The sequence below is a fragment of the Nerophis ophidion genome, linkage group LG23, assembly GCF_033978795.1.
Source record: "Nerophis ophidion isolate RoL-2023_Sa linkage group LG23, RoL_Noph_v1.0, whole genome shotgun sequence".
Taxonomy (NCBI): Eukaryota; Metazoa; Chordata; class Actinopteri; order Syngnathiformes; family Syngnathidae; genus Nerophis; species Nerophis ophidion.
This window is the reverse complement of record NC_084633.1, coordinates 24,691,177-24,714,514: the sequence shown is the minus strand read 5'-3', so window position 1 is coordinate 24,714,514 and position 23,338 is coordinate 24,691,177. Positions and strand designations below refer to the sequence as shown.

The following is a 23,338-nucleotide window of genomic DNA, read 5'->3' as shown; positions in this document are numbered from 1 at the left end:
AGCTACAATCGGGCAGAAGGCAGTGTACACATTGAACAAGTCGCCACCTAATCGCAGGGCCAACACAGACAACATTCACCCTCACATTCACACTAGGGCCAATTTATAAATATTTCAATAAACTGTACTGTTGACATGTTTTCAGAGACAAAATCTAACATTGCATGTCCAGTTAGCACTTTACTAATTTTCTTATATTTTCAACTGCAAACATATCTTCCACAGCACTTTAATTTCAAGTTCCAGTTTGCTATATGCGGTGTGCAGATCGAACATAATTGATAAATGGGTTGTACTTGTATAGCGCTTCAAGGTACTCAAAGCGCTTTGACACTACTTCTACATTTACCCATTCACACACACATTCACACACTGATGGAGGGAGCTGCCATGCAAGGCGCTAACCAGCACCCATCAGGAGCAAGGGTGAAGTGTCTTGCTCAAGGACACAACGGACATGACGAGGTTGGTACTAGGTGGAGATTGAACCAGAGACCCTCGGGTTGTGCACTGCACCACGCCGTCCCAGGATGTAATGTCAATGTTAAGGCCTGAAACAGTATCAAATCGATACTAGCGAGCTGAGATTGATAATTTACTTTAATTGTATTGAAGATTTTTTTTTTTTAAATACATCCAGAATTGTTTCATTGTTTACAGCAGGGGTGTCGAACTCATTTTAGCTCAGGGGCCGCATGGAGGAAAATGTATTCCCACATTGGCCAGATGGGTAAAATCACGGCATAATAACTTAAAAGTACAACTACGACAACTTTCAATTTTTTTTCTTTGTTTTACTTCAGCCCTGAATAGAAAAAGCACATTCTGAAAATGTACATACCACAAATATTTCGCTTGACAAAACACTTCGTTAGTTGAAAATTCTGGGGGGAAAAATGGTGCAGTTACAAAAACGCCAATTACTATTACACTAAGTAAACTCATCTCGCTGGCCGGACTAAACCTGTTGGCAGGCCTGATCTTGCCCACGGGCCGCATGATTGACAACACTGGTTTAGAGTTACAGGAAAAAACAAGCAAAATGATCCGAGTAAGAGCCAAGTGGTAGTTTATCTTATTTTGAAGTTTCATTCTTTTATGTACTGTCTGGTTGAATTGACCATAAATGAGTTGATACATTATTATTTTTATAAAATTGTTGTCCCGTTTTATCCTGATAATAAACATCACCATAATTTGAAGCAAAAAAATGACAAACATTCAGTAATTTGAGGAAAAGAAAATTAAATCAGTAATTACATTTACACCATTAAAGCACTGAAAAGCAAACATCCTACCATTTAGAAAGCCTCTTTATTTGTAATATCACAACATGGTTTCCATTCTTCAGGTGCACAAAAAACATTACACAAATTGAGATGCTTTTTTTCCTTCTTATTTTTGGACGCCATTTGCGTTTAGTGCGAAAGAGTAATCCTTTGAATAGTGAGCAGTGATTTCTTAAAACATTCATCCTCTCACTTCCCAGCAGTGTGAGCCAAAAGCCGCCCTTGAGCACAGCATGCGAAGGGTTTATGTCTTCCTGCATAAAGTGGTATACATTTATATGTTCATGTCTACGCTAAAACCTTCTCTGACATCTGGAGTTAAGTGTACACGGGTTACAGTGATAGAAATACCATCCAAGTATTCTTCAACCAGCCTAAGATACTCCTTCAGTAAGCCGTGCCCTGAGAATACAGTGAGTGCCCTTTGAAATAAGCTACACCACCACCCGATTGACACCTTTCCCCAAACAAGACCGAAAAAAAAAAAAAAGATACACAAACTGTCCAGGGGCAAAAAAAAAAAAAAAGGTCAGCAAAAATGGCCAGTTTAGATTCAGGACATTGAGGTTCTTTGCACATATGTGGATTTCTCCTACCCTCCAACATGTCAAATATTCGCAAAGAAGCAGGCTGAGAGTTTCACTAATTCAGTGCAAAATTAAGAAATTTTACCATAGTCAATCAAAAGTCCGTCACTAATATGTCTCCAATGGTTGGTTGTGGCGCTTCCATGAAATGTGTACTGAATACATCAAACGCTGAAGCGTGTCGATTGTTACGTCCAGGCAATACATTTGAGCATATAAACTTTTGTTGTAAGGCAAGAGCGCAAGCAACAGCCATAATAAACCCTTTCATTCATTAATTGTCGGCATGAAATACAATTCTTGAGATCTTACTTCCAGTAATCAGTCTTCATTTAAGTATACTTCTTTCTCCGTTTAGTGATTCTTCAATTAGAAAAATAGATCCTACATTAGCTATTTTTTTTTATAGTTGGAATGTTTTAGAAAAATATTTTCTCCCCCCCACTTTTACCAGAGAAAGAGTTATGAATGAAAAGAAAAAAGTGGCCCCCCCAAGAACAAGGCTTTAATGGCTTAACTGTGTAAGATTGTCCAAGTTCAAATAATCATTCTTCACTATGTAGACAAGATGTGGGTTGGTCGGATGCTAAAAAAAACCCCCTAAACAATTAAGTGGCATGGCAGGTCTTTACTCGGGTCTGGGCTCCGGGGTCTCGGTCTTGGGCTCGGCCTCCTCGTCACTTTCCGCGCCAGTGCGGGTCACAATGCGGCGCATAGTGAAAGGGAGGTCGCCACGCCTGCAGTGGAGCAATACAGCGACAAATGAGTTACACTTTCAAATAATTCAATTCCTAGGTCTATAAAGTCTAGGAATGAAATCTTTCATTTTTTCTTTACAAAAAAATTTGATTTACTGATTTTACCTTATTTTGTTTAAAGAGAAACATCTGAACACAAATGATCATTCAAAATAAGTTTCACGTTTAGCCACAACTAGAAGTGTTCTTGCCGTAAATTATGTTTCTACACTTATGAATTCTTCATTCATCACTCCAAGCCACTTTTGTAAGTTTTAAACTATATCTAAAACTATTAATACTAACTAAACCATATCATGTGTGATGTCTGTAGGAGTGTTTTCATGTATATTTGTTCGTGCTACCGTAATGTAGTCAAGCTAGCGTTGTTAGCTAATATGCTAACATGTTTATAAGTGTCTGTAAACATAAAAAGTGTATTATTAACTTAAAATGGCATTCTTTTTGTATTGTTTCACTTTCACATATTCCTCAGTAAATTCACCAAAACGTCACCTTGTAGTTATTGAGTCTGTTTAACTGATTGGAGAGCTAGTTTCCACAGCTAGTTGGTCCATGCATTGACTTGTATTTTGTTTGATCAGCCGTTTTACTGCTGTGTTACTTTTTGTTTCCAAAGGGTGTCTGTATGTGGAAAAAACATTAAAAAAAAAAAAACAAACACTGTAAATAACTAATTTCACATCGATATATCTGTGGATTATAGTCCGATGTGGCTAATATATGGGAAATATTTTTTCTTTTTAGTGTGTGTGGCTTATATCCTGGGATGCTATACAGCCCGGAAAATACGGAATCGGATGTTAAAGAAAAAAAAAAAAAAGATGGATTTTAGCTATTGTAGATAATTCTTTCATATTTACTGTGATACTTTTGCACATATGTTGAATATGCATGGTCCTAATTAATTATAGCTTCCTATAGAAGGCAAAACTTCTGTAATCAATTAAATAATTATGTAAACAAAAGTAGCATATAATTGCGTTTAAATAAAGTTTAACATCTGAAATTTATCAAGTACAAATGTAAACCTTCCGTCTTGAATAAAATACTTGTTTAAATAATAGGGATGTAATGATATCAGGGTTAGAGTATTATATTATTGTGGTGCAAGTTCTTGTTCTGCGACAGTTGCTGGGATAAGTTTGTTCTGCTGCTGCCTTTTTGAAACAAACTTTGCAGCATGCACATCTATTGCCACAAATCTAAACCACTGATGCTTTCATTAGCATTAGCCATGCCTTTTTGAAACAAACTTTGCAGCATGCACACCTATTGCCACAAATCTAAACCACTGATGCTCTCATAAGCGTTAGCCATGCTTTGCTAGGCGTGTGAATATCTAATGCAGGGGTGCCCATTACGTCGATCGCGAGCTACCAGTCGACCGCGGAGGGTGTGTCAGTCGATCTCCAGCCAGGCTTTTAAAAAAATAAACCTAAAAATTTGTGATCATCAATCTTCACCAAGACGTCACTTAAATGACATTCACGGTACCGGAGGGTCTTGTGAGATGACGCTGGCTGCTGCAAGATCATTATTATTAAAAATGACCGAGAGGAAGGCGAGAAACACTTTTTATTTTAACAGACTCTCGCGCCGTACCTTCCGTCAAAACTCTAAAGGCCGACTGCACATTTTCTATCTTCACAATAAAAGCCCTGCTTCATGCTGCCTGCGCTAACTAAATACAGAGTCTCGGAAAACTGGCGTGCACAAGCGATCCCTCAGAAAGCTGGCGTGCACAAGTTTCCGAGACTCTTATTTTGTTAGCGCAGGCAGCATGAAGCAGGGCTTTTATTGTGAAGATAGGAAATGTGCAGTCGCCCTTTAGAGTTTTGACGGAAGGGACGGCGCGAAAGTCTGTTGAAATAAAAAGTGTTTCTCGCCTTCCTCTCTGTTACTTTTTCATAATAATGAACTGGCAGCAGCCAGCGTCATCTCACAAGACCCTCGGGTGCCGTGAATGTCAATCAAGCAAGCTACGGAATTTGCCGCCAATGTTTTTCTTGTAAAGTGTATGGAAGCTGGATGAATTAGATGCCAAAAACCAACCACTTTCATGTGGTATTGTACAGAAAGGACAACTTTTTTTCTCCTCCATTTGAAAATGTGGGCGTTATCATCATTACTGTCTGATTCCAATCAATGCAAGTAATCAGAATCAGGTAATACACCAATTTATATTCTTGTCTTCGTGAAAGAAAGACATCTATATGTGTTAGACATGCTTGTATTATCATTAAACACATTTAACTTGTTTACAAAAATGTCTCTTTCATAAATGAATAAATATAAATGATATATATAAATGACGTAGATCCCCTCGAGTTGGTCAATTGAAAAGTAGCTCGCCTGCAGAAAAAGTGTGGGCACCCCTGATCTAATGTGATTGAATAATTACGAGGGAATGTTCTACGTTTTAGATTTTATGGTTATAATCCATTCATTGTCCAGGCCTCGCGAGAAGGGTCTTCCCACTCACCTCAGCTTGCTCTTGAGGGTGCTGACTTCACGAGTCATGGCGTCTGCTGACTCTGTGGCATCTTCCAGCTCCCTCTGCATTTTCCTCCGGTAGGCGTTTGCCCTCTGAGCCTCCTCCTCGGCCTCCTCCAGCTGCCGCTTCAGCTGCTTCATGCGAGAGTTCAACTTGTCTGCCTGGTGCACAATGACACAAAATATATATTTTCACATGTCTCATATGACCACAGTACCACTTGATGTGGTATTGTTACATGTCCAAGTATCAATCACTAACAAGCAACCCAAACTGTGAAATTATATTTTGATGCTTGCTAACTGGCTGCATTGCACAAATTATAAAGCACTGGGCTTCATTACTTTCTTTGTTTCATACTTAAGCAGTTTTGGTATAATCTTATTTTGACAATGTTCTGAGGGTCCAAAAGAGGGCAAAAAAGGGCTGCAGGCGGCACATTGAACACCCCTGCTTTCATGGCTCTTGGTCAGGGATTAGCATGTGTCCACTCATTTAGGAAGCACAAGTAGCGCTTTAGTTTCCTTTGTCATGAGTGGGGTAAAAATAAATCATTATACAATGTCTTTATTGGAATCATTTGTCAGCACAATGACAGAGCATCACCAATACTGCAAAAAAAAAAAAAAAAAATTAAAAAAAGACCGTAAATTCTGGACTATTGGCCGGTACTTTTTTCCTACACTTTAAAACTCCGCGGCTAGCAACGTTTTTGAGTTTTACAAAACAATGCGTCCCATGTGTGATGTCTGTAGGAGTGTTTTCATGCATATTTGTATGTGCTACCGCAATTTAATCAAACTGGCATCGTTAGCAATAGCTAATATATGTGTCTGTGTTAGTGTTAATAACTTAAGTTATTTTTGTATTGTTTCAGTTTCACAAATTGCTCAGTAAATTCACCAAAACGTCATGGAGTTATTGAGCCTGTTTAGCTGATTGGAGAGATAGCTTGCGCAGCTAGTGGGTCCAATTTTACTGCCGCGTTAGAGACACCGTTTGGAAACAATTTAAAACATTTACACAATCTTTGTGTAAATAACTAATTTTGAAACATATACATTTGCAGCTTATAGTCAAGTGCTGCTAGTACTGTATACAGGGAAAAAAATCCCTGAAATGTGGTTTATAAACTGGTGCGCTCAATAGTCCAGAAATGTTGGTGTTTACGAAAATATGCAAAAATTTGAAACATATACAAAATAAACATAAGTAAGATGGTATTATTATTATTATTACTAATATGGTGCATATTAGTAATAAATATTTTATTATTTTCATTGAAGAATAGTGTTATTGCAGCTGGAAGTAATTTTCTAATGCCAATGTTGATCCAAAATCAGAGGAGATTTTATCTGTACCATGTCAGTAATTAATTACTATGAGGATGGTTGGCTGGAGCCTCAACACAGGAACATAATCCAGGGAAAAGGTCTACCTGGATTGTCATGACAAAAACATGTAGCTCGGTGTGAAAGTGATCCAAATCAAAAAAACAACCTGGTCTTTGTACTGCTCGGTGTTGCGTCTCTCATCATCCACCTGCAGAACCAGCTCTTTCAGTTTTTTCTCAGTTCGCCTCACAAGCTTGGTGGCACCTTGCCGCTCCCTGAGTGAAGAGCAGAACTGTGGTCAGACTCGAGTCTGCGCTTCCATGATCGCACGTTCAAGGTCACCTGGTCTCGATGTCCAGCTGCTCCTCTAGCTGAGCAAGCTTGGCCTCAAGGGCGGCCATGTTGGCCTTGTACTTGGACTTCACCGCTCCTTCCAGCTCCTGCAGCTTGAGCTTCAGCTCCTTGTTCTGACGCTCCAGCTGGGCGCGGGTGCCTTCCACGCGCTGAAGGGAGCTGCGTTCCGAGGTCAGCTCCACGTTCATCTGATCAGTCTGAAGGAAAGCAAGGCCGTCATCTTGTCTGGGTTGAACTCTATAGCGTGCCAAGGACTTGTACAGACCTGTAGCATGGACTTCTTCAGCCTGTCGTTAACCAGCTCCGTGTTGCACTGCTCTTCCTCCAGCTCCTCTTCCAGCTGAGCGATACGTGCCTCCAAACGTCTCCTCTCCTCTGCGATTTGAGCACTAAGACAGAAGTGAAGACATAAGGGACGCTACTTCTTTGAAGTTTGAGAAGAGGTCTTACTTCTTGGCGGCCTGATTGTTCATCTCATCCTGCAGCTCGTCTCTCTCCAGCTGAGCCTGTCGCTTGGCTCGTTCTGCAGCAGCCACCTCCTGCAAAAGCAAAGACTGCTTGACTTTTGTTTTAGGAACGAAACCATCATTCAGTTAAATGGATCGGAAACTAGCTTCAAGTCAGATTTTTGTGCTTTGATGCATGATGTAATGAGTAGATAATTTAAAATGTCTACACCGCATGCCAGTGGCCAAAAACCAACATATCATCAGCAATTTTTTTACCTGCGCTTTGAACCCTGCGGCTTATAAAGCAGTGCAGCTGATTTATGGATTTTTCTTCACTAACGGCCATAATTATTTTATTATTTGTTTTGTTATTGTTTATCTTTGGACTTCCTGCAGTCCAGGTTTTGGACGCTGGCGGGTCGTATCTGTGGAGCCGTGGGTTTAGACTGAGCAATGAACAGGAAGTACAATTGCAGTTTGGTCTTGTAGCCATCCACAACATTTTTACACACATGGATTTTTCATTAACTACTCCAAGCAACGTTTTTGTTAGTTTTACAATATAACAAACAATTCTTACTTACTAAAGCGTCTCATATGTGATGTTTGAAGGAGTGTTTTCATGCATATCATTGCTAATATGCTAACACGTTGACGAGTGTCTGTATTAGTATAAACTTACAATGACATTCGTTTGTATTGTTTCAGTTTTGTAAATTCACCAAAACGTCACCGTGAAGTTATTGAGTTTTCTGAGCTAATTGGTAGAACTAGCTTACGTGGACCCCGACTTAAACAAGTTGAAAAAGTTACTCAGGTGTTACCATTTAGTGGTCAATTGTACAAATTATGTACTGTACTGAGCAATCTACTAATCAATCCATCCATCTATCCATTTTCTACCGCTTATTCCCCTTTGGAGTCGCGGGGGGTGCTTGTGCCTATCTCAGCTACAATCGGGCGCAAGGCGGAGTACACCATGGACAACTCGCCACTTCATCGCAGGGCCAACACAGATAGACAACATTCACACTCACATTCACACACTAGGGCCAAATTAGTGTTGCCAATCAACCTATTGTCAGGTATATGTCTTTGGAGGTGGGAGGAAGCCGGAGTACCCGGAGGGAACCCACGCATTCACGGAGATGACATGCAAACTACACACAGAAAGATCCCGAGCCAGGGATTGAACCCAGGACTACTCAGGACCTTCGTATTGTGAGGCAGACGTACTAACCCCTCTGTCATCTACTAATGAAAGTTTCAATCCATCATTTAAATATTGGGTCCATGCCGATCAGCCGTTTTACTGACACTGTTTGGAAACAATTAAAAAAAGGTATGCAAATAAACATTTTACCAAATACTTGTGTAAATAATTAAACCCGCGGCTCGTAGTCCAAATATATGTCAAAGCTTAGGTAGGATAGAGTACTAAATCGATTAATCCAACTGGACTTTTAGGGGAAGTAATTGAAATAAGAGATTTCCTTTCACCTTATAAAAAAGGCACGTTACATTAATATTGCACTTTTACGAATGTGTCATTAATAGGCAATAAATCAAACTAAAAGACTGATCAATTATGATACATTGAGTTTAACAATAGAACATGTACACATTTGAAAAAGGTATCAAGTGTTTGGACATAGCAATAGTTACCATGAACATACAAAGGGTAGACGTCAACAGCGTACCCCCATGGGTTTAAATCAAACAAGATGTTGGCTACCTAAAAAGACTTCAACCTGGTTTCTGATTGTTTGCTGCTCTTAAATATGCAGGATGCTTTCTGCTAATGCAAGGTATTATTGATGCAGTGTTTTTGGGACATTTGACCACAATGTTTACGAAACCTTTGACCTTATATTCTCCGGACACACTTTCACATTGAGCAGTGATCACTGCTCTCGTTGGTCAAAACAATGTCCGCGTATTTGACTTGTTAAACAAATCACCGAAGCAACAAAATACAAAACCAGTGCTTTTTCCCCCCAATTTGAAATCTGCTAACAGCTTTTCTGAGTTCAAATTGTCAGACTGTTGCAATAAAACTCTTTTTTTTTGCAATATTGGTCTTTGAACTTTTTAAATACTTATTTAATTGCCACATATTGTATCTTATCCTTCTGCGAGGCATTCGATAAGATGGAATGGAAAATACTGACCTCCTGCATTTGGAGCATATCAGCTTCCATGCCCTTTAGCTTCTTCTCAGACTCCTTACTCTGGGCCAGAATTTCCTCTCGAGACATGCGAGTGTCATCCAGTTCCCTGATAAGTTCTTTCATCTGGGCCTGAAGGAGCATTCAGAAGCAACATTACTCAAAATAGTTTGTGGTTAATATTCCAACAACGGACTCACCTGCTGTTTCTTCAGTTGTTTGAGGGCTTCCTCACGGTGCTTGTTTGCCATGTCGATGCCCGCCTCCAGTTCCTTCAGGTCCAGCTCCAGTTTTTTACGTGCAGCAACGGCACCAGAACGCTGCTTGCGCTCATCCTCCAGCTCTATTTCCATTTCGCGGACCTAAACGAAGTACACCTGTCAACTAACTGGATCTTTCAAGAATAGGATAGACTTATTTGTGCCACATTGGGGAAATTATGCGGTATACAAAAAGTATTAAAAAGTAGCTCAAAATGTCAACATTATTTGGAGAGCAAATTAACCACTGATGTAAAACATAATGAAAGTATAGCTTTTCAAATGCAATAAACTTGTATTACTGACATATTCTAACATTGTAACTTGAATGTAAACGTCTGAATATCCAAGTTGAACATCAAACTTAAGTCAAACTGTCAGCAACATTTTGCAGTTGAATAAAATAAAAATAAAAAATCACAGCCAAAAAGGAATAAAAAAGGTTTAGTTAAAGTTAAGTGGGGGCTGGGGGACCCTCAAATATAATAAAGCATAAATAAAATTGCTAAATAAGGTATTGTAATATATATTATCGGTTATTACTATCGCGGTACTTTTGAATGTACTCATACAACTAAAATATTTTAATTACGTTTTATTATTTTTAAAGAACTAAAATAATTACACACAATACATGAAATATTGTTCAGGATTCATAACAGAAATTTTATTTTTAATGTGTGTGTTTAAATATGTTTATCTTGAATTTTTAACTTGTAAACGTTTTAGGATGTTTTTTTTAAGAAATAAAAACAGGGTTTTCACTTGCGGTTTATTCGACGTCACGCAAATGTGTTGAATATTCAACACAACTAACCTTTTAACTTGATATACGGTGATGACTTTGTGCACAGCCTTTATATGAATGCTATGTCTCAGTTGCTTGGATAGTAATGTGTTCATACAAGTTTGGATTGGGGGGTATGACGATTAATGGGTAAAACATTAATGTCTCTTGTTTTCTTGTTAGCGTTTACGACAGTTAGCAAGCAAGCACCAGTTGGTCCATAATTTTAATCAAGGTGTGATTATCAATCAGTTTTTTTATTTAACACATTAATAGTAAGAGTGGGGTCAACATTTTCACAATAATAAAATAATAAAACATGCACATTGCCATTTTTGAGGCTTGCAAAGTCATCGAGTTCAGTTTGATTGACTTATGGAATATCGGTCCAAGTGTAAAACATTACAAATGCGCAACACATACACTTTCGGCATGCTTGGATGAATACAACAAGTATGTACCTGCTTGATCAGAGACCTCTTCTTCTCCTCACCCATCTCGTCACGTCCGGAAAGGTCCCGCTCATACTGGGCCTTCATGGCCTGCATGTTGACCTCCAGACGCAGCTTGGCATCTTCCGTAGCCTGCAGCTCATCCTCCAGTTCCTCAAGCTGTGTTTTCATCTCCTCCAGCTGCTGATCCATGGCACGCTTGGACTTCTCCAGTTCGTGCACCTGCGGCACGACGAGGACTGAGACCAGGAAGGCTAAAGCACGGAGCAAGCAACATTAGGAAAGCAAAACCTACGCTCTTTCCAACATCATCTTTGGATGACACCAGATCCTCCATTTCAGCCCGAAGCAGTTTGTTGTTGCGGTCCACCTCGTCCTTTAGATCCATTAGAGTTTCCAGCTCGCGGGTCAAAGACAGTGTACGGGTCTCTTTCTCACGGGCCTCGGCTTCAGCCCGATCTCGCTCCTCTGCGTAGCGTGCAGATATGTTCTTCTCTTCTGCCAGCATCTTTGAGAGCAAGAAGGTTTAGGTAGTGTGTGACACACAACCATCTGAGTCATGTGAGCTCACCTGGTCAAACTTCTTCTGCTTCTTCTCCAGATTGGTGACAGTTTGTCGAAGTTGGTCGTGATCTATCACCATGTCGTCCAACTCTTGCTGGAGACGTGTCTTGGTTTTCTCCATCTTGTCGTAGGCCGAGCATTTCTCCTCCAGGCGCTGGTGTGTCCCCTCAAGCTCTCTTTGCAGCCTCTTCTTTCCTTCTTCAGCACTCTCCAAACAAGTGGAATCCTGCTCCAGTTTCTTCTTGAACTCCGCAAGCTGTTGGCAAGATGGAAGCCTTTATTGCACCCTCATCCCATTTAGTCATTCCTGTCATCTGCTGAAACTGAAAGTTTGATACTCTGAGGAGAAAGCCTTAGTGCACCTGAGACTGGGCCATCAGAAGCTGCTTTTCCACATTTCTTTTGGCTTCTTCTTCTTCCTCAAGTTGTTCCCTCAAGCTGTTCTGCTCATCCTCCATTTGGCGTAGACGTGTGGACATGGACAGTTTTTGCCGTGTCTCTTCCTGAAGTACTTCCTGTTGCAAAATAGGGCTGCAACACTTAGTCGACAGAAACATTTGTCCTCGACAATTATATCTGTCCACAATGGTCGTGACGTCATCACGCCTGTTTTACGGGGGGGACGAGTCCGCGCTAACATGGAAAGTATGAGGATATTTCCTTTCATTCTTGTTAAAAACATGTATACTTTCATTTTGCTAACTTTGTTTTTATGGCAGTACATCTGTGATACACCGGTACTATATTTTTCAAACTATAAGACGCAGTTTTTTTTCATATTTTGGCCGGGGGTGCGACTTATACTCAGGAGCGACTTGTGTGAAATTATAAACACATTACCGTAAAATATCAAATAATATTATTTAGCTCATTCACGTAAGAGACGAGATGTATAAAATGTCATAGAATTTAGCAATTAGGAGTGACAGATTGTTTGGTAAACTTATAGAATGTTCTATATGTTATAGTTATTTGAATGACTCTTACCATAATATGTTACGTTAATGTATCAGGCACCTTTTCAGTTGGTTATTTATGCGTCATATAACATACACTTATTTAGCCTGTTCACTATTTATTTTAAATTGCCTTTCAAATGTCTATTCCTGGTGTTGGGTTTTATTAAATAAATTTCCCCAAAAAAATGAGACTTATACTCCAGTGCGACTATATGTTTTTTTACTTCTTTATTATGCATTTTCGGCCGGTGCGACTTATACTCCAAAGCAACTTATACTCCGAAAAATACGGTATTTAAAGACGTATCGGACATTTGGAAGGGAGGATGCTGACACAGCCTCGGTGAGAGGGTTAGCTTCTAGCCTGCTAGCTAGCTAACAAGAGTGAGACCAAGTTGTGTGAAAAATAACTTAAGTATCACTTCAGCCAAAGTCCGCCAACTAAACTTTGTCTACATAAATTCAAGTACGTTTTAAAGCAGCGTCAATTTGCAATGCCGTAAAAAGGCACTTTAACGAATCCGAACAAACAGGAACCAATGCAGAGGTATCATAAGATTAAACATACAATCTATTAAATAGCCAGCATTTTAAGAATTAATCAAAGATAATTCTACACATTGAGTCTATTACAGTGATAAAACTGCCAAGTGTTAATCAATATACCAGTGTGCAGCTTTTTAAACATCACTAAATGCTTCTTTTGTTGAGGAAGTTAGATTGTGTTTTGTTTTTTTAATAAGAACATAGTAAATGTTTTAGCACTTTGCTTTTCCTTTTATTATTAGTCATTTTAATTTTTGTAACATCTGAATGAGCAGGACAGTTACAGTATAAATACATATTTATGAATGAATGAGTTATCTTTTCTGTCAGTAAGCACATGCCTAAAATAACTTAAGCTGCATTTAGAAGTCGATGGAAATATTAGAGCCATTAAATGTGTACGCTTTACTATAAGACTAACCTTTAGGATAGTCGTCGACTAAGCGGCAAACAAAATAGTCGTTAGTTGCAGCCCTATTGCAAAATGATCCATCATCAGGAGAAGATTTGATTGGGTATCAAGTAGTAACACAGCGACTCTACAATCAATTGTGATTACGTTAGGGGACACAAATTTCCACTGAATGCACAACATGGCCCAGAATACGCGCGCCAGCAGACTCTTGCCGTTTTTATTGAAGTCAATATCTTCTGCCCGCGGATTGTCACCATCATGGTGTTCCTGTTCCACATTCCAGGGTTAAATATACGCACAGCTTCTAATTTTGCCGAACGCCACGACAAATCCGTTTAATTTCGCTAAAATCTGCTACTGTTGGACAGGAAGTCATGCACAAACAAAATAAAGCTTAAATGTGTCATCAACATACATCATTGCAATATGATAATAGTATTACAGCTAAATTCATATCATTATCGTCCATCCATCCATCCATTGTCTACCGCTTATTCCCTTTTTGGGGTCACGGGGGGCGCCGGCGCCTATCTCAGCTACAATCGGGCGGGAAGGCGGGATACACCCTGGACAAGTCGCTACCTCATCGCAGGGCCAACACAGATAGACGGACAACATTCACACTCACATTCACACACTAGGGCATGTAATACATATCATCCTAAGTTATATTTGATGAAAAACATAATCAGCTAAAAAAGCATAAGGATTCTGGACAACGCTTGGTTTGGATTGAAACATTCAGTTCAAATGTCTATTTGGTTGTAGTTTGCAAATGAAATGCATGGTACATATCTAATTTCCTTTTCCATGTCATGTTCGCTAAATCTGGACTATAAACCGTTACTTTCCTTGTGCACTTTGAACCCTGCAGTTTATAAATTGGTGCGGCTAATATATGGATTTTTATTCGCTGACAGCTGTAATATAAAACAGATAACAAAAAAACAAGCAAATACACTGAATAGGTGTATTATTGTTTGTGCTATGGCGCCATCTTTGCTCACTACTGGTACTGCAGTGCCCTTCTCTTTAGACCCAAGCTTTCAACTGGATGTCCAAGTGTCTTTCAGTTTTCTAGCCATCCATTGCGCTCCTACTCATAATTCTTCATTCATCACTCCAAGCAGCAAATTTATATTTTATTACACATCAACAACAATTCTTACTAAAGCGGCCCATGTGTGGTGTCTGTAGTAGTGTTTTAATGCATATTTGTACGTGCTATCGTAATGTAATGAAGCTAGTGTTGTTAACATTAGCTAATATGCTAACACGTTTATGAGTGTCTGTTAGTATTATTAACTTACAATGGCATTCTTTTTGTAATGTTTCGGTGTTGTACATTCACCAAAACTTCACTGTGGAGTTATTGAGTCTGTTGTTGAGCTCGCTTGCGCAGCCGGCGGGTCTATGACCATAAGTTTTACTGCCATGTTGCAGACACCATTTGAAAACAATTAAGGTATGTAAATAAACATTTACAAAATCTTTCTCTATAAATAATTTCACAAGGTATATATATATATATATATATATATATATATATATATGTGCGGCTTATAGTCCAGAGAGGCTAATACATGGAAAATATTTACTTCGAAAATTTTGTGGGTGCGGCTCACATACCCGTGCGGGCTATATTCCAGAAAATACGGTGACTAAATGATTAACCCTTAATATACAAATGTATAAACTGTCTCCTCTCTGAGCTGCAACCTTATCGTGGTAGAGGAGTTTGCGTGTCCCAATGATCCTAGGAGCTATGTTGTCCGGGGGCATAAAGCTCCCTGGTAGGGTCTCCCAAGGCAAACAGGTTCTAGGTGAGGGATCAGACAAAGAGCAGCTCAAAGACCTTTATGAAGAAGAAAAATCATGGACCCAGATTTCCCTCGCCCGGACGCGGGTCACCGGGGCCCCCCTCTGGAGCCAGGCCCGGAGGTGGGGCACGATGGCGAGCGCCTGGTGGCCGGGCCTGTTCCCATGGGGTCCGGCCGGGCACAGCCCGAAGAGGCAACGTGGGTCACCCCTCCAATGGGCTCACCACCCATAGCAGGGGCCATAGAGGTCGGGTGCATTGTGCGCTGGGCGACAGCCGAAGGCAGGGCACTTGGCGGTCCGATCCTCGGCTACAGAAGCTAGCTCTTGGGACGTGGAACGTCACGTCACTGGGGGGGAAAGAGCCTGAGCTAGTGCGCGAAGTCGAGAAATTCCGGCTGGATATAGTCGGACTCACTTCGACGCACAGCAAGGGCTCTGGAACCACTTCTCTCGAGAGGGATTGGACCCTCTTCCACTCTGGCGTTACCGGCAGTGAGAGGCAACGGGCTGGGGTGGCAATTCTTGTTTCCCCCCGGCTCAAAGCTTGTACGTTGGAGTTCAACCCGGTGGACGAAAGGGTAGCCTCCCTCCGCCTTCGGGTGGGGGGACGGGTCCTGTCTGTTGTTTGTGCTTATGCACCAAACAGCAGTTCAGAGTACCCACCCTTTTTGGGAACACTCGAGGGAGTACTGGAAAGTGCTCCCCCGGGTGATTCCCTTGTCCTACTGGGAGACTTCAACGCTCACGTTGGCAACGACAGTGAAACCTGGAGAGGCGTGATTGGGAAGAACGGCCGCCCGGATCTGAACCCGAGTGGTGTTTTGTTATTGGACTTTTGTGCTCGTCACAGTTTGTCCATAACAAACACCATGTTCAAGCATAAGGGTGTCCATATGTGCACTTGGCACCAGGACACCCTAGGCCGCAGTTCCATGATCGACTTTGTAGTTGTGTCATCGGATTTGCGGCCTCATGTTTTGGACACTCGGGTGAAGAGAGGGGCGGAGCTTTCTACCGATCACCACCTGGTGGTGAGTTGGCTGCGATGGTGGGGGAGGATGCCGGACAGACCTGGGAGGTCCAAACGCATTGTGAGGGTCTGCTGGGAACGTCTGGCAGAGTCTCCTGTCAGACAAAGTTTCAATTCCCACCTCCGGAAGAACTTTGAACATGTCACGAGGGAGGTGCTGGACATTGAGTCCGAGTGGACCATGTTCCGCACCTCTATTGTCGAGGCGGCAGATCGGAGCTGTGGCCGCAAGGTAGTTGGTGCCTGTCGGAGCGGCAATCCTAAAACCCCTTGGTGGACACCAGCGGTGAGGGATGCCGTCAAGCTGAAGAAGGAGTCCTATCGGGTCCTTTTGGCTCATAGGACTCCGGAGGCAGTGGACAGGTACCGACAGGCCAAGCGGTGTGCAGCTTCAGCGGTCGCGGAGGCAAAAACTCGGACATGGGAGGAGTTCGGGGAAGCCATGGAAAACGACTTCCGGACGGCTTCGAAGAGATTCTGGACCACCGTCCGACGCCTCAGGAAGGGGAAGCAGTGCACTATCAACACCGTGTATGGTGCGGATGGTGTTCTGCTGACCTCAACTGCGGATGTTGTGGATAGGTGGAAGGAATACTTCGAAGACCTCCTCAATCCCACCAACACGTCTTCCTATGAGAAAGCAGTGCCTGGGGAATCTGTGGTGGACTCTCCTATTTCTGGGGCTGAGGTCGCTGAGGTAGTTAAAAAGCTCCTCGGTGGCAAGGCCCCAGGGGTGGACGAGATCCGCCCGGAGTTCCTTAAGGCTCTGGATGCTGTGGGGCTGTCTTGGTTGACAAGACTTTGCAGCATCGCGTGGACATCGGGGGCGGTACCTCTGGATTGGCAGACCGGGGTGGTGGTTCCTCTCTTTAAGAAGGGGGACCGGAGGGTGTGTTCCAACTATCGTGGGATCACACTCCTCAGCCTTCCCGGTAAGGTTTATTCAGGTGTACTGGAGAGGAGGCTACGTCAGATAGTCGAACCTCGGATTCAGGAGGAACAGTGTGGTTTTCGTCCTGGTCGTGGAACTGTGGACCAGCTCTATACTCTCGGCAGGGTTCTTGAGGGTGCATGGGAGTTTGCCCAACCAGTCTACATGTGCTTTGTGGACTTGGAGAAGGCATTCGACCGTGTCCCTCGGGAAGTCCTGTGGGGAGTGCTCAGAGAGTATGGGGTATCGGACTGTCTTATTGTGGCGGTCCGTTCCCTGTACGATCAGTGCCAGAGCTTGGTCCGCATTGCCGGCAGTAAGTCGAACACATTTCCAGTGAGGGTTGGACTCCGCCAAGGCTGTCCTTTGTCACCGATTCTGTTCATAACTTTTTATGGACAGAATTTCTAGGCGCAGTCAAGGCGTTGAAGGGTTCCGGTTTGGTAACCGCAGGATTAGGTCTCTGCTTTTTGCAGATGATGTGGTCCTGATGGCTTCATCTGACCGGGATCTTCAGCTCTCGCTGGATCAGTTCGCAGCAGAGTGTGAAGCGACCGGAATGAGAATCAGCACCTCCAAGTCCGAGTCCATGGTTCTCACCCGGAAAAGGGTGGAGTGCCATCTCCGGGTTGGAGAGGAGACCCTGCCCCAAGTGGAGGAGTTCAAGTACCTAGGAGTTTTGTTCACGAGTGAGGGAAGAGTGGATCGTGAGATCGACAGGCGGATCGGTGCGGCGTCTTCAGTAATGCGGACGTTGTACCGATCCGTTGTGGTGAAGAAGGAGCTGAGCCGGAAGGCAAAGCTCTCAATTTACCGGTCGATCTACGTTCCCATCCTCACCTATGGTCATGAGCTTTGGGTCATGACCGAAAGGATAAGATCACGGGTACAAGTGGCCGAAATGAGTTTCCTCCGCCGTGTGGCGGGGCTCTCCCTTAGAGATAGGGTGAGAAGCTCTGCCATCCGGGAGGAACTCAAAGTAAAGCCGCTGCTCCTTCACATCGAGAGGAGCCAGATGTGGTGGTTCGGGCATCTGGTCAGGATGCCACCCGAACGCCTCCCTAGGGAGGTGTTTAGGGCACGTCCAACCGGTAGGAGGCCACGGGGAAGACCCAGGACACGTTGGGAAGACTATGTCTCCCGGCTGGCCTGGGAACGCCTCAGGATCCCCCGGGAAGAGCTAGACGAAGTGGCTGGGGAGAGGGAAGTCTGGGTTTCCCTGCTTAGGCTGTTGCCCCCGCGACCCGACCTCGGATAAGCGGAAGATGATGGATGGATGGATAAACTGTCAGATTTTCTGCAGTACAATCTATATAACTACTACCACAGTAATAGGTAGAGAATAATAAACTCCAATGCTATATAGCCATAAAAGAGGCCTAAAAACCTCAAATCCCTAAAAGTCGCACACTGTAGTAAAAGTAAATAATGTTTTGCTAGTTATAACACATATGCAGAGTTGTGCGTTTGCATTTCAATGAAATTCTGTCCTTTAAAAGTATTTAAAAAGGAATATTTTAAAGGTCAGGAACTTTAAAAGAACACAATTGATTATGCAGTGTAGGCTTTTAAGTCATTTGTGATATGTTGGAGTTACGGGTGTAACGATGAGAAAATGTCAATGGGACCAAAATGATCAAGGTTATTGTCAAGGTTTTGTTGAATGTGCTCAAAAAATACTTCACACACGCACGTCCTTGAACCAGGTTTGATTTAAAACAATACACTTTAATTAGTAGAACAAATATCAAATATTGTTGTGGCTTTTTAAGAAGCATTATTTTTAAGTGTTTATCTTCTTCTGTTTTAATTTGTAAAAAGGCTTCAGTTTTTTTATTGTATCCAAAAATAGATTTTGGGCACATAACTTCCGGTGTGACTTCACTTTCCGGTTGTCAGTCTTTGGAGTTTAGCTGGATCACGCTGTCAAAGAAGTTGTCAGTTCAATGTACACAATTGAGGAGTTAAGTTGCTCAGAGAGTAATGTCTTTATATTGGAGTATATAAAAGGGGAAGAGACGTTATTGCCGCTTCTATTCATGTTAGCATTTAAGCTAGCGCTAACATGCTTCTCCGGTAAAAGAGCAGTGTCTTATTCATCAAAGTGTTATCAATCCTGGTTTTAAAGGCCAACTGAAATGAGATTTTCTTATTCAAACGGGGATAGCAGGTCCATTCTATGTGTCGTACTTGATCATTTTGCGATATTGCCATATTTTTGCTGAAAGGATTTAGCAGAGAACATCGACGATAAAGTTTGCAACTTTTGGTCGCTAATAAAAAGGCCTTGCCTTTACCGGAAGTAGCAGACGATGACGTCACAAGGGTGAGGTCTCCTCATGTCCTCGCATTGTTTATAATGGGAGGTTCCAACAGCAAGAGCTATTCGGACCGAGAAAACCACAATTTCCCCATTAATTTGAGCGAGAATGAAAGATTCGTGGATGATTATAATAGCGAAGGACTAGCAAAAAAATTAAAATAAAAAATAAAGGCGATTGCATTGGGACGGATTCAGATGTTTTTAGACACATTCACTAGGATAATTCTGGGAAATCCCTTATCTCTCTATTGTGTTGCTAGTGTTTTAGTGAGATTAAATAGTACCTGATAGTCGGAGGGGTGTGTCCACGGGTGTCTTGACGCCAGTCTCTGAGGGAAGTCGACGGCAGCTGCATGGACGGCGCAAGCTCAGCTGATCTCCGGTAAGAGGAGACTTTTTACCACAATTTTCTCACCGAAACCTGCCGGCTTACAAGTGGTCGGGACCATGTTCGCTTGACCGCTCTGATCCATAGTAAAGCTTCACTCCGGGAATTTTAAACAAGGAAACAACGTGTGTTTGTGTGGCTAAAGGCTAAAGCTTCCCATCTCCATCTTTCTACTATTAATTGAACAAATTGCAAAAGATTCAGCAACACAGATGTCCAGAATACTGTTTAATTGCGCGATGAAAAGAGACGACTTTTAGCCGCAAATGGTGCTGCGCTAATATGTCCCCTCCAACCCGGGACGTCACGCGCACGCGTGATCATTCCGCAATGTTTTCAACAAGAATCTCTGCGGGAAATTTAAAATTGTAATTTAGTAAATAAACCGGCCGTATTGGCATGTGTTGCAAGGTTAATATTTCATCATTGATATATATACTATCAGACTGTGTTGCGCGGTTGGTAGTAGTTGGTTTCAGTAGGCCTTTAAAAGTCATTTAATGAGGTGATACTAACCGTGGGGAAGTTATTTTACCACTTGTTTCATGTCTAGTTGGGGTTTATCTCAATGATCCAAATGAATATGCCCCAACCTACAAATAAGGAGAGCAGTAACATGTGTACCTGGACATCCTGGATCTGAGACTCAAGTACAGAGTGGTCTTTGGTTGCTTTGATGGATTTGCTCTCCACATCATTCAGTTGACCACAGACATGCTCCAGTTCAGTCTGAGGACAAAAATCAAACAAGAGCGTTGCATGGTCACTCCTTATGGAACATTTATTTATCAGCAACATGCTTCTAATCAGAGCAGCTTAGCTCAAGGTATGATAGATCTTCGCATACCTGCAGTTTTGCAGCCTTGTCAGCGAGCTCCAACCTCTGACGCTCGGTCTCAGAATTCTTTAGCAGCAACTCCTGTAATTGAGTTTCAGCTTTCTTCCTACGATGTTCAGAATCTCCTTTTCCCTGCAACAAGCTCTGCAGCTCGATGGTGAGCTCATTCTTCTCCGATTCCAGAGCCTGCTTGGCCTTCTCCATTGACACTTTGTTCTGAAAGGCAATTCATGTTAACACCACGGCCAATTAACCATTGCGGGCTCAGGGTTTAAAAAAATACCCGCTTGGCCTGCTCCAGCTGCTCATTCAGCTCATCGAAGGCTTGATTGTGCTTCTGCCTCATGTCACCCATTTGCTGCTCGTGGAGTCTGGCCTCGTCTTCCAGACACTTCTTCAGCTGGGCCACCTCGGTCTCACGCTTGGTTCTGAGAACAGGGTCCACACATGCGCAAACTTGAAGAATACAGTTAAAACCATAGGTCGTCACCACACCGCATTGGCTCTTCCGCAAGTTTACTTATTTTTTTCTCTGCTAGTAATTGTGGAGATTTAGTTTTTTGGTAACTTAAAAAGAAAGCTATGACCCTAGCAGAGGGCACTGTCTCTCAGTTCTGTCAACATTTTCCAGTGGGAAGATGCGTTGGGTAACTGCACATTTTATATGTACAATAGGCACATTATATGGTTTACACTTGGGCTGTCAAATTCAATTTAGCTCAGGGGCCACAAGGAGGACAATCCTAACCTTAAAAATAAAGATAACTTTGGATTGTTTGATTTTGGTTAAAAATTGAACAAGGAAATTCTGAAAATGTAGAAATCGTAATGTTTTTTTTGCACTTACATGTTGCGATAATAGTATTCTATCTTCATTTGTTGCAATTATGTGATAATTTTCATCCGTAAAATAGGTGGAATTGAGTCTGGCAGTTTTAAAATGCTCCCGTTGGTAATGTTTAATCTATCAGAAGTTGAAACTATTATAAAAAATGTAATGACAATGTTATTCATGTAATCGACTCATTTTCACCAACTGATGTTGGTGAAACATCAGTTGGTGAAAAACTGATGTTGGTGAAACATCTGGTTTATTCTGTACATATGTAGCATCATCTATGACAAAACTTGTCATTTCATGAGTCACACATGAAGCTAGAAGAGGATACATAATATTTCGGCATACCGGTATTAAATGTGCGCCCAGAAATCGTGTCCCCATTACCAACAATATATTTGACAATCAAGGCATGAACGTAACAATCCACATTTTGTTTACAATTGCTAGAGTCCAATCACGGCACACAGCTCCACCCCCTCTGAAGTCATGTGCGCTCTGGGGCAGGGGAAACAAATTGCTTTTGCGAGATCTAGTGAAAACATTACAAAAAAAAAAAATCAGCTCATTTTTATACTTGGCAAACTTATCTTGCAGGCCGGGTATAACCTCTTGGCGGGCCTTAGGTGTGAAACCCCTGGTTTGTACAATAGTAAATCTCAACTGCTGAGTTGGGACCTATTTGCCTGGGCAAAAAAATAGGAAAACAATCCCTTGCTTTAATTCCAAAAGGGTTTTTTCTAAGCAGTGGGCTGTCTATAAAAATCCCTTAAAATGGCAAGAAATGTCCTTATGGTCTACTGCCATTAGGATGTGCCAATCCTATATATTGTGTATTCTTATCATATTGTTTAGGTAGAATGTGCTATGGAAGCTTTTCAATTTGTCATGTAATCTCGCTAATGCCTATTGCACATTGCACAAAATGGGATTTTAATGTAAATTAGCAACAAGCTAGCGTATTTGTTTAAATACATGTTTATCTTGAATGTCAAATGATTTTGTGTCTTAAAATTGACATGCTTTATTTTTGAACATTCAGTTTTACAGCGCTTTAAATAAAGGCTGTGAAGTAGAATTCAATTGGCGTCTTGAGTGAGAACCGGTTTTCTGTCTGCTGAGATGGTAAGTAGAAACCCAAGTTTGCATGAGCAGAGTGGAAAACATTTACATGTTCAAAAACATTTGGGTTCAAACAATTATTGTTTCTCAAATGCCACTTGACATTAAGGTCCCGCAGCTAAACAATGAGTAAGCCTGCAAATCAAATATTACAGATATATATATATATTTTTTTTTAAGCAAATTCTCACAACATTTTTGCCCCAAATTAACCATTTTCATGTATAGTTCGTAAATAAACTAAAAACCTCAATAATACAGTAGTATTGTTCAGTATTGTGGCCACTGATTGGCTCAGCCTCAGTCAGCATTACTACCGTATTTTTCGGACGACAAGTCGCAGTTTTTTTTCATAGTTTGGCCGGAGGTGCGACATATACTCCGGAGCGACTTTTGTGTGAAATTAACACATTACCGTAAAATATAAAATATTATTTATCTCATTCGCGGAAGAGACATAGAAAATGTCAGCAATCGCCACACACACACGTCAGCAATTGTCACACACACGTCAACCAATAAAAATTTGGCGGGGGAGAATCATGGCAGAAGTGCATTGTGGGTCATGGAATGGTAACTGCTATATGCTACTGCCGTAGCTATTAAAATGGATCATTTCTACGTTGGC

At 41.7% G+C, this 23,338-nt stretch overlaps 1 protein-coding gene across 2 annotated transcripts in view; it reads right to left on the bottom strand.

Annotated features, from left to right (window-relative positions):
- Positions 1-1,295: 1,295 nt before the first annotated feature.
- The window catches only part of LOC133541756 (myosin-9-like), an 81,764-nt gene continuing 59,721 nt past the window's right edge, over positions 1,296-23,338 (bottom strand). For both annotated transcript variants that reach the window (XM_061885325.1, XM_061885326.1), the window contains 15 exons: positions 21,034-21,178; positions 20,760-20,966; positions 20,537-20,641; positions 11,862-12,014; positions 11,507-11,755; positions 11,231-11,443; positions 10,945-11,157; positions 9,637-9,798; positions 9,440-9,568; positions 7,270-7,358; positions 7,085-7,208; positions 6,808-7,016; positions 6,632-6,740; positions 5,120-5,292; positions 1,296-2,613 (listed from right to left, as the gene is read on the bottom strand). In XM_061885325.1, the coding sequence (XP_061741309.1) occupies positions 2,505-2,613; positions 5,120-5,292; positions 6,632-6,740; positions 6,808-7,016; positions 7,085-7,208; positions 7,270-7,358; positions 9,440-9,568; positions 9,637-9,798; positions 10,945-11,157; positions 11,231-11,443; positions 11,507-11,755; positions 11,862-12,014; positions 20,537-20,641; positions 20,760-20,966; positions 21,034-21,178 (2,389 nt within the window). In that variant the 3' untranslated portion in view covers positions 1,296-2,504. The remainder of the gene's footprint in view (positions 2,614-5,119; positions 5,293-6,631; positions 6,741-6,807; positions 7,017-7,084; positions 7,209-7,269; positions 7,359-9,439; positions 9,569-9,636; positions 9,799-10,944; positions 11,158-11,230; positions 11,444-11,506; positions 11,756-11,861; positions 12,015-20,536; positions 20,642-20,759; positions 20,967-21,033; positions 21,179-23,338) is intronic.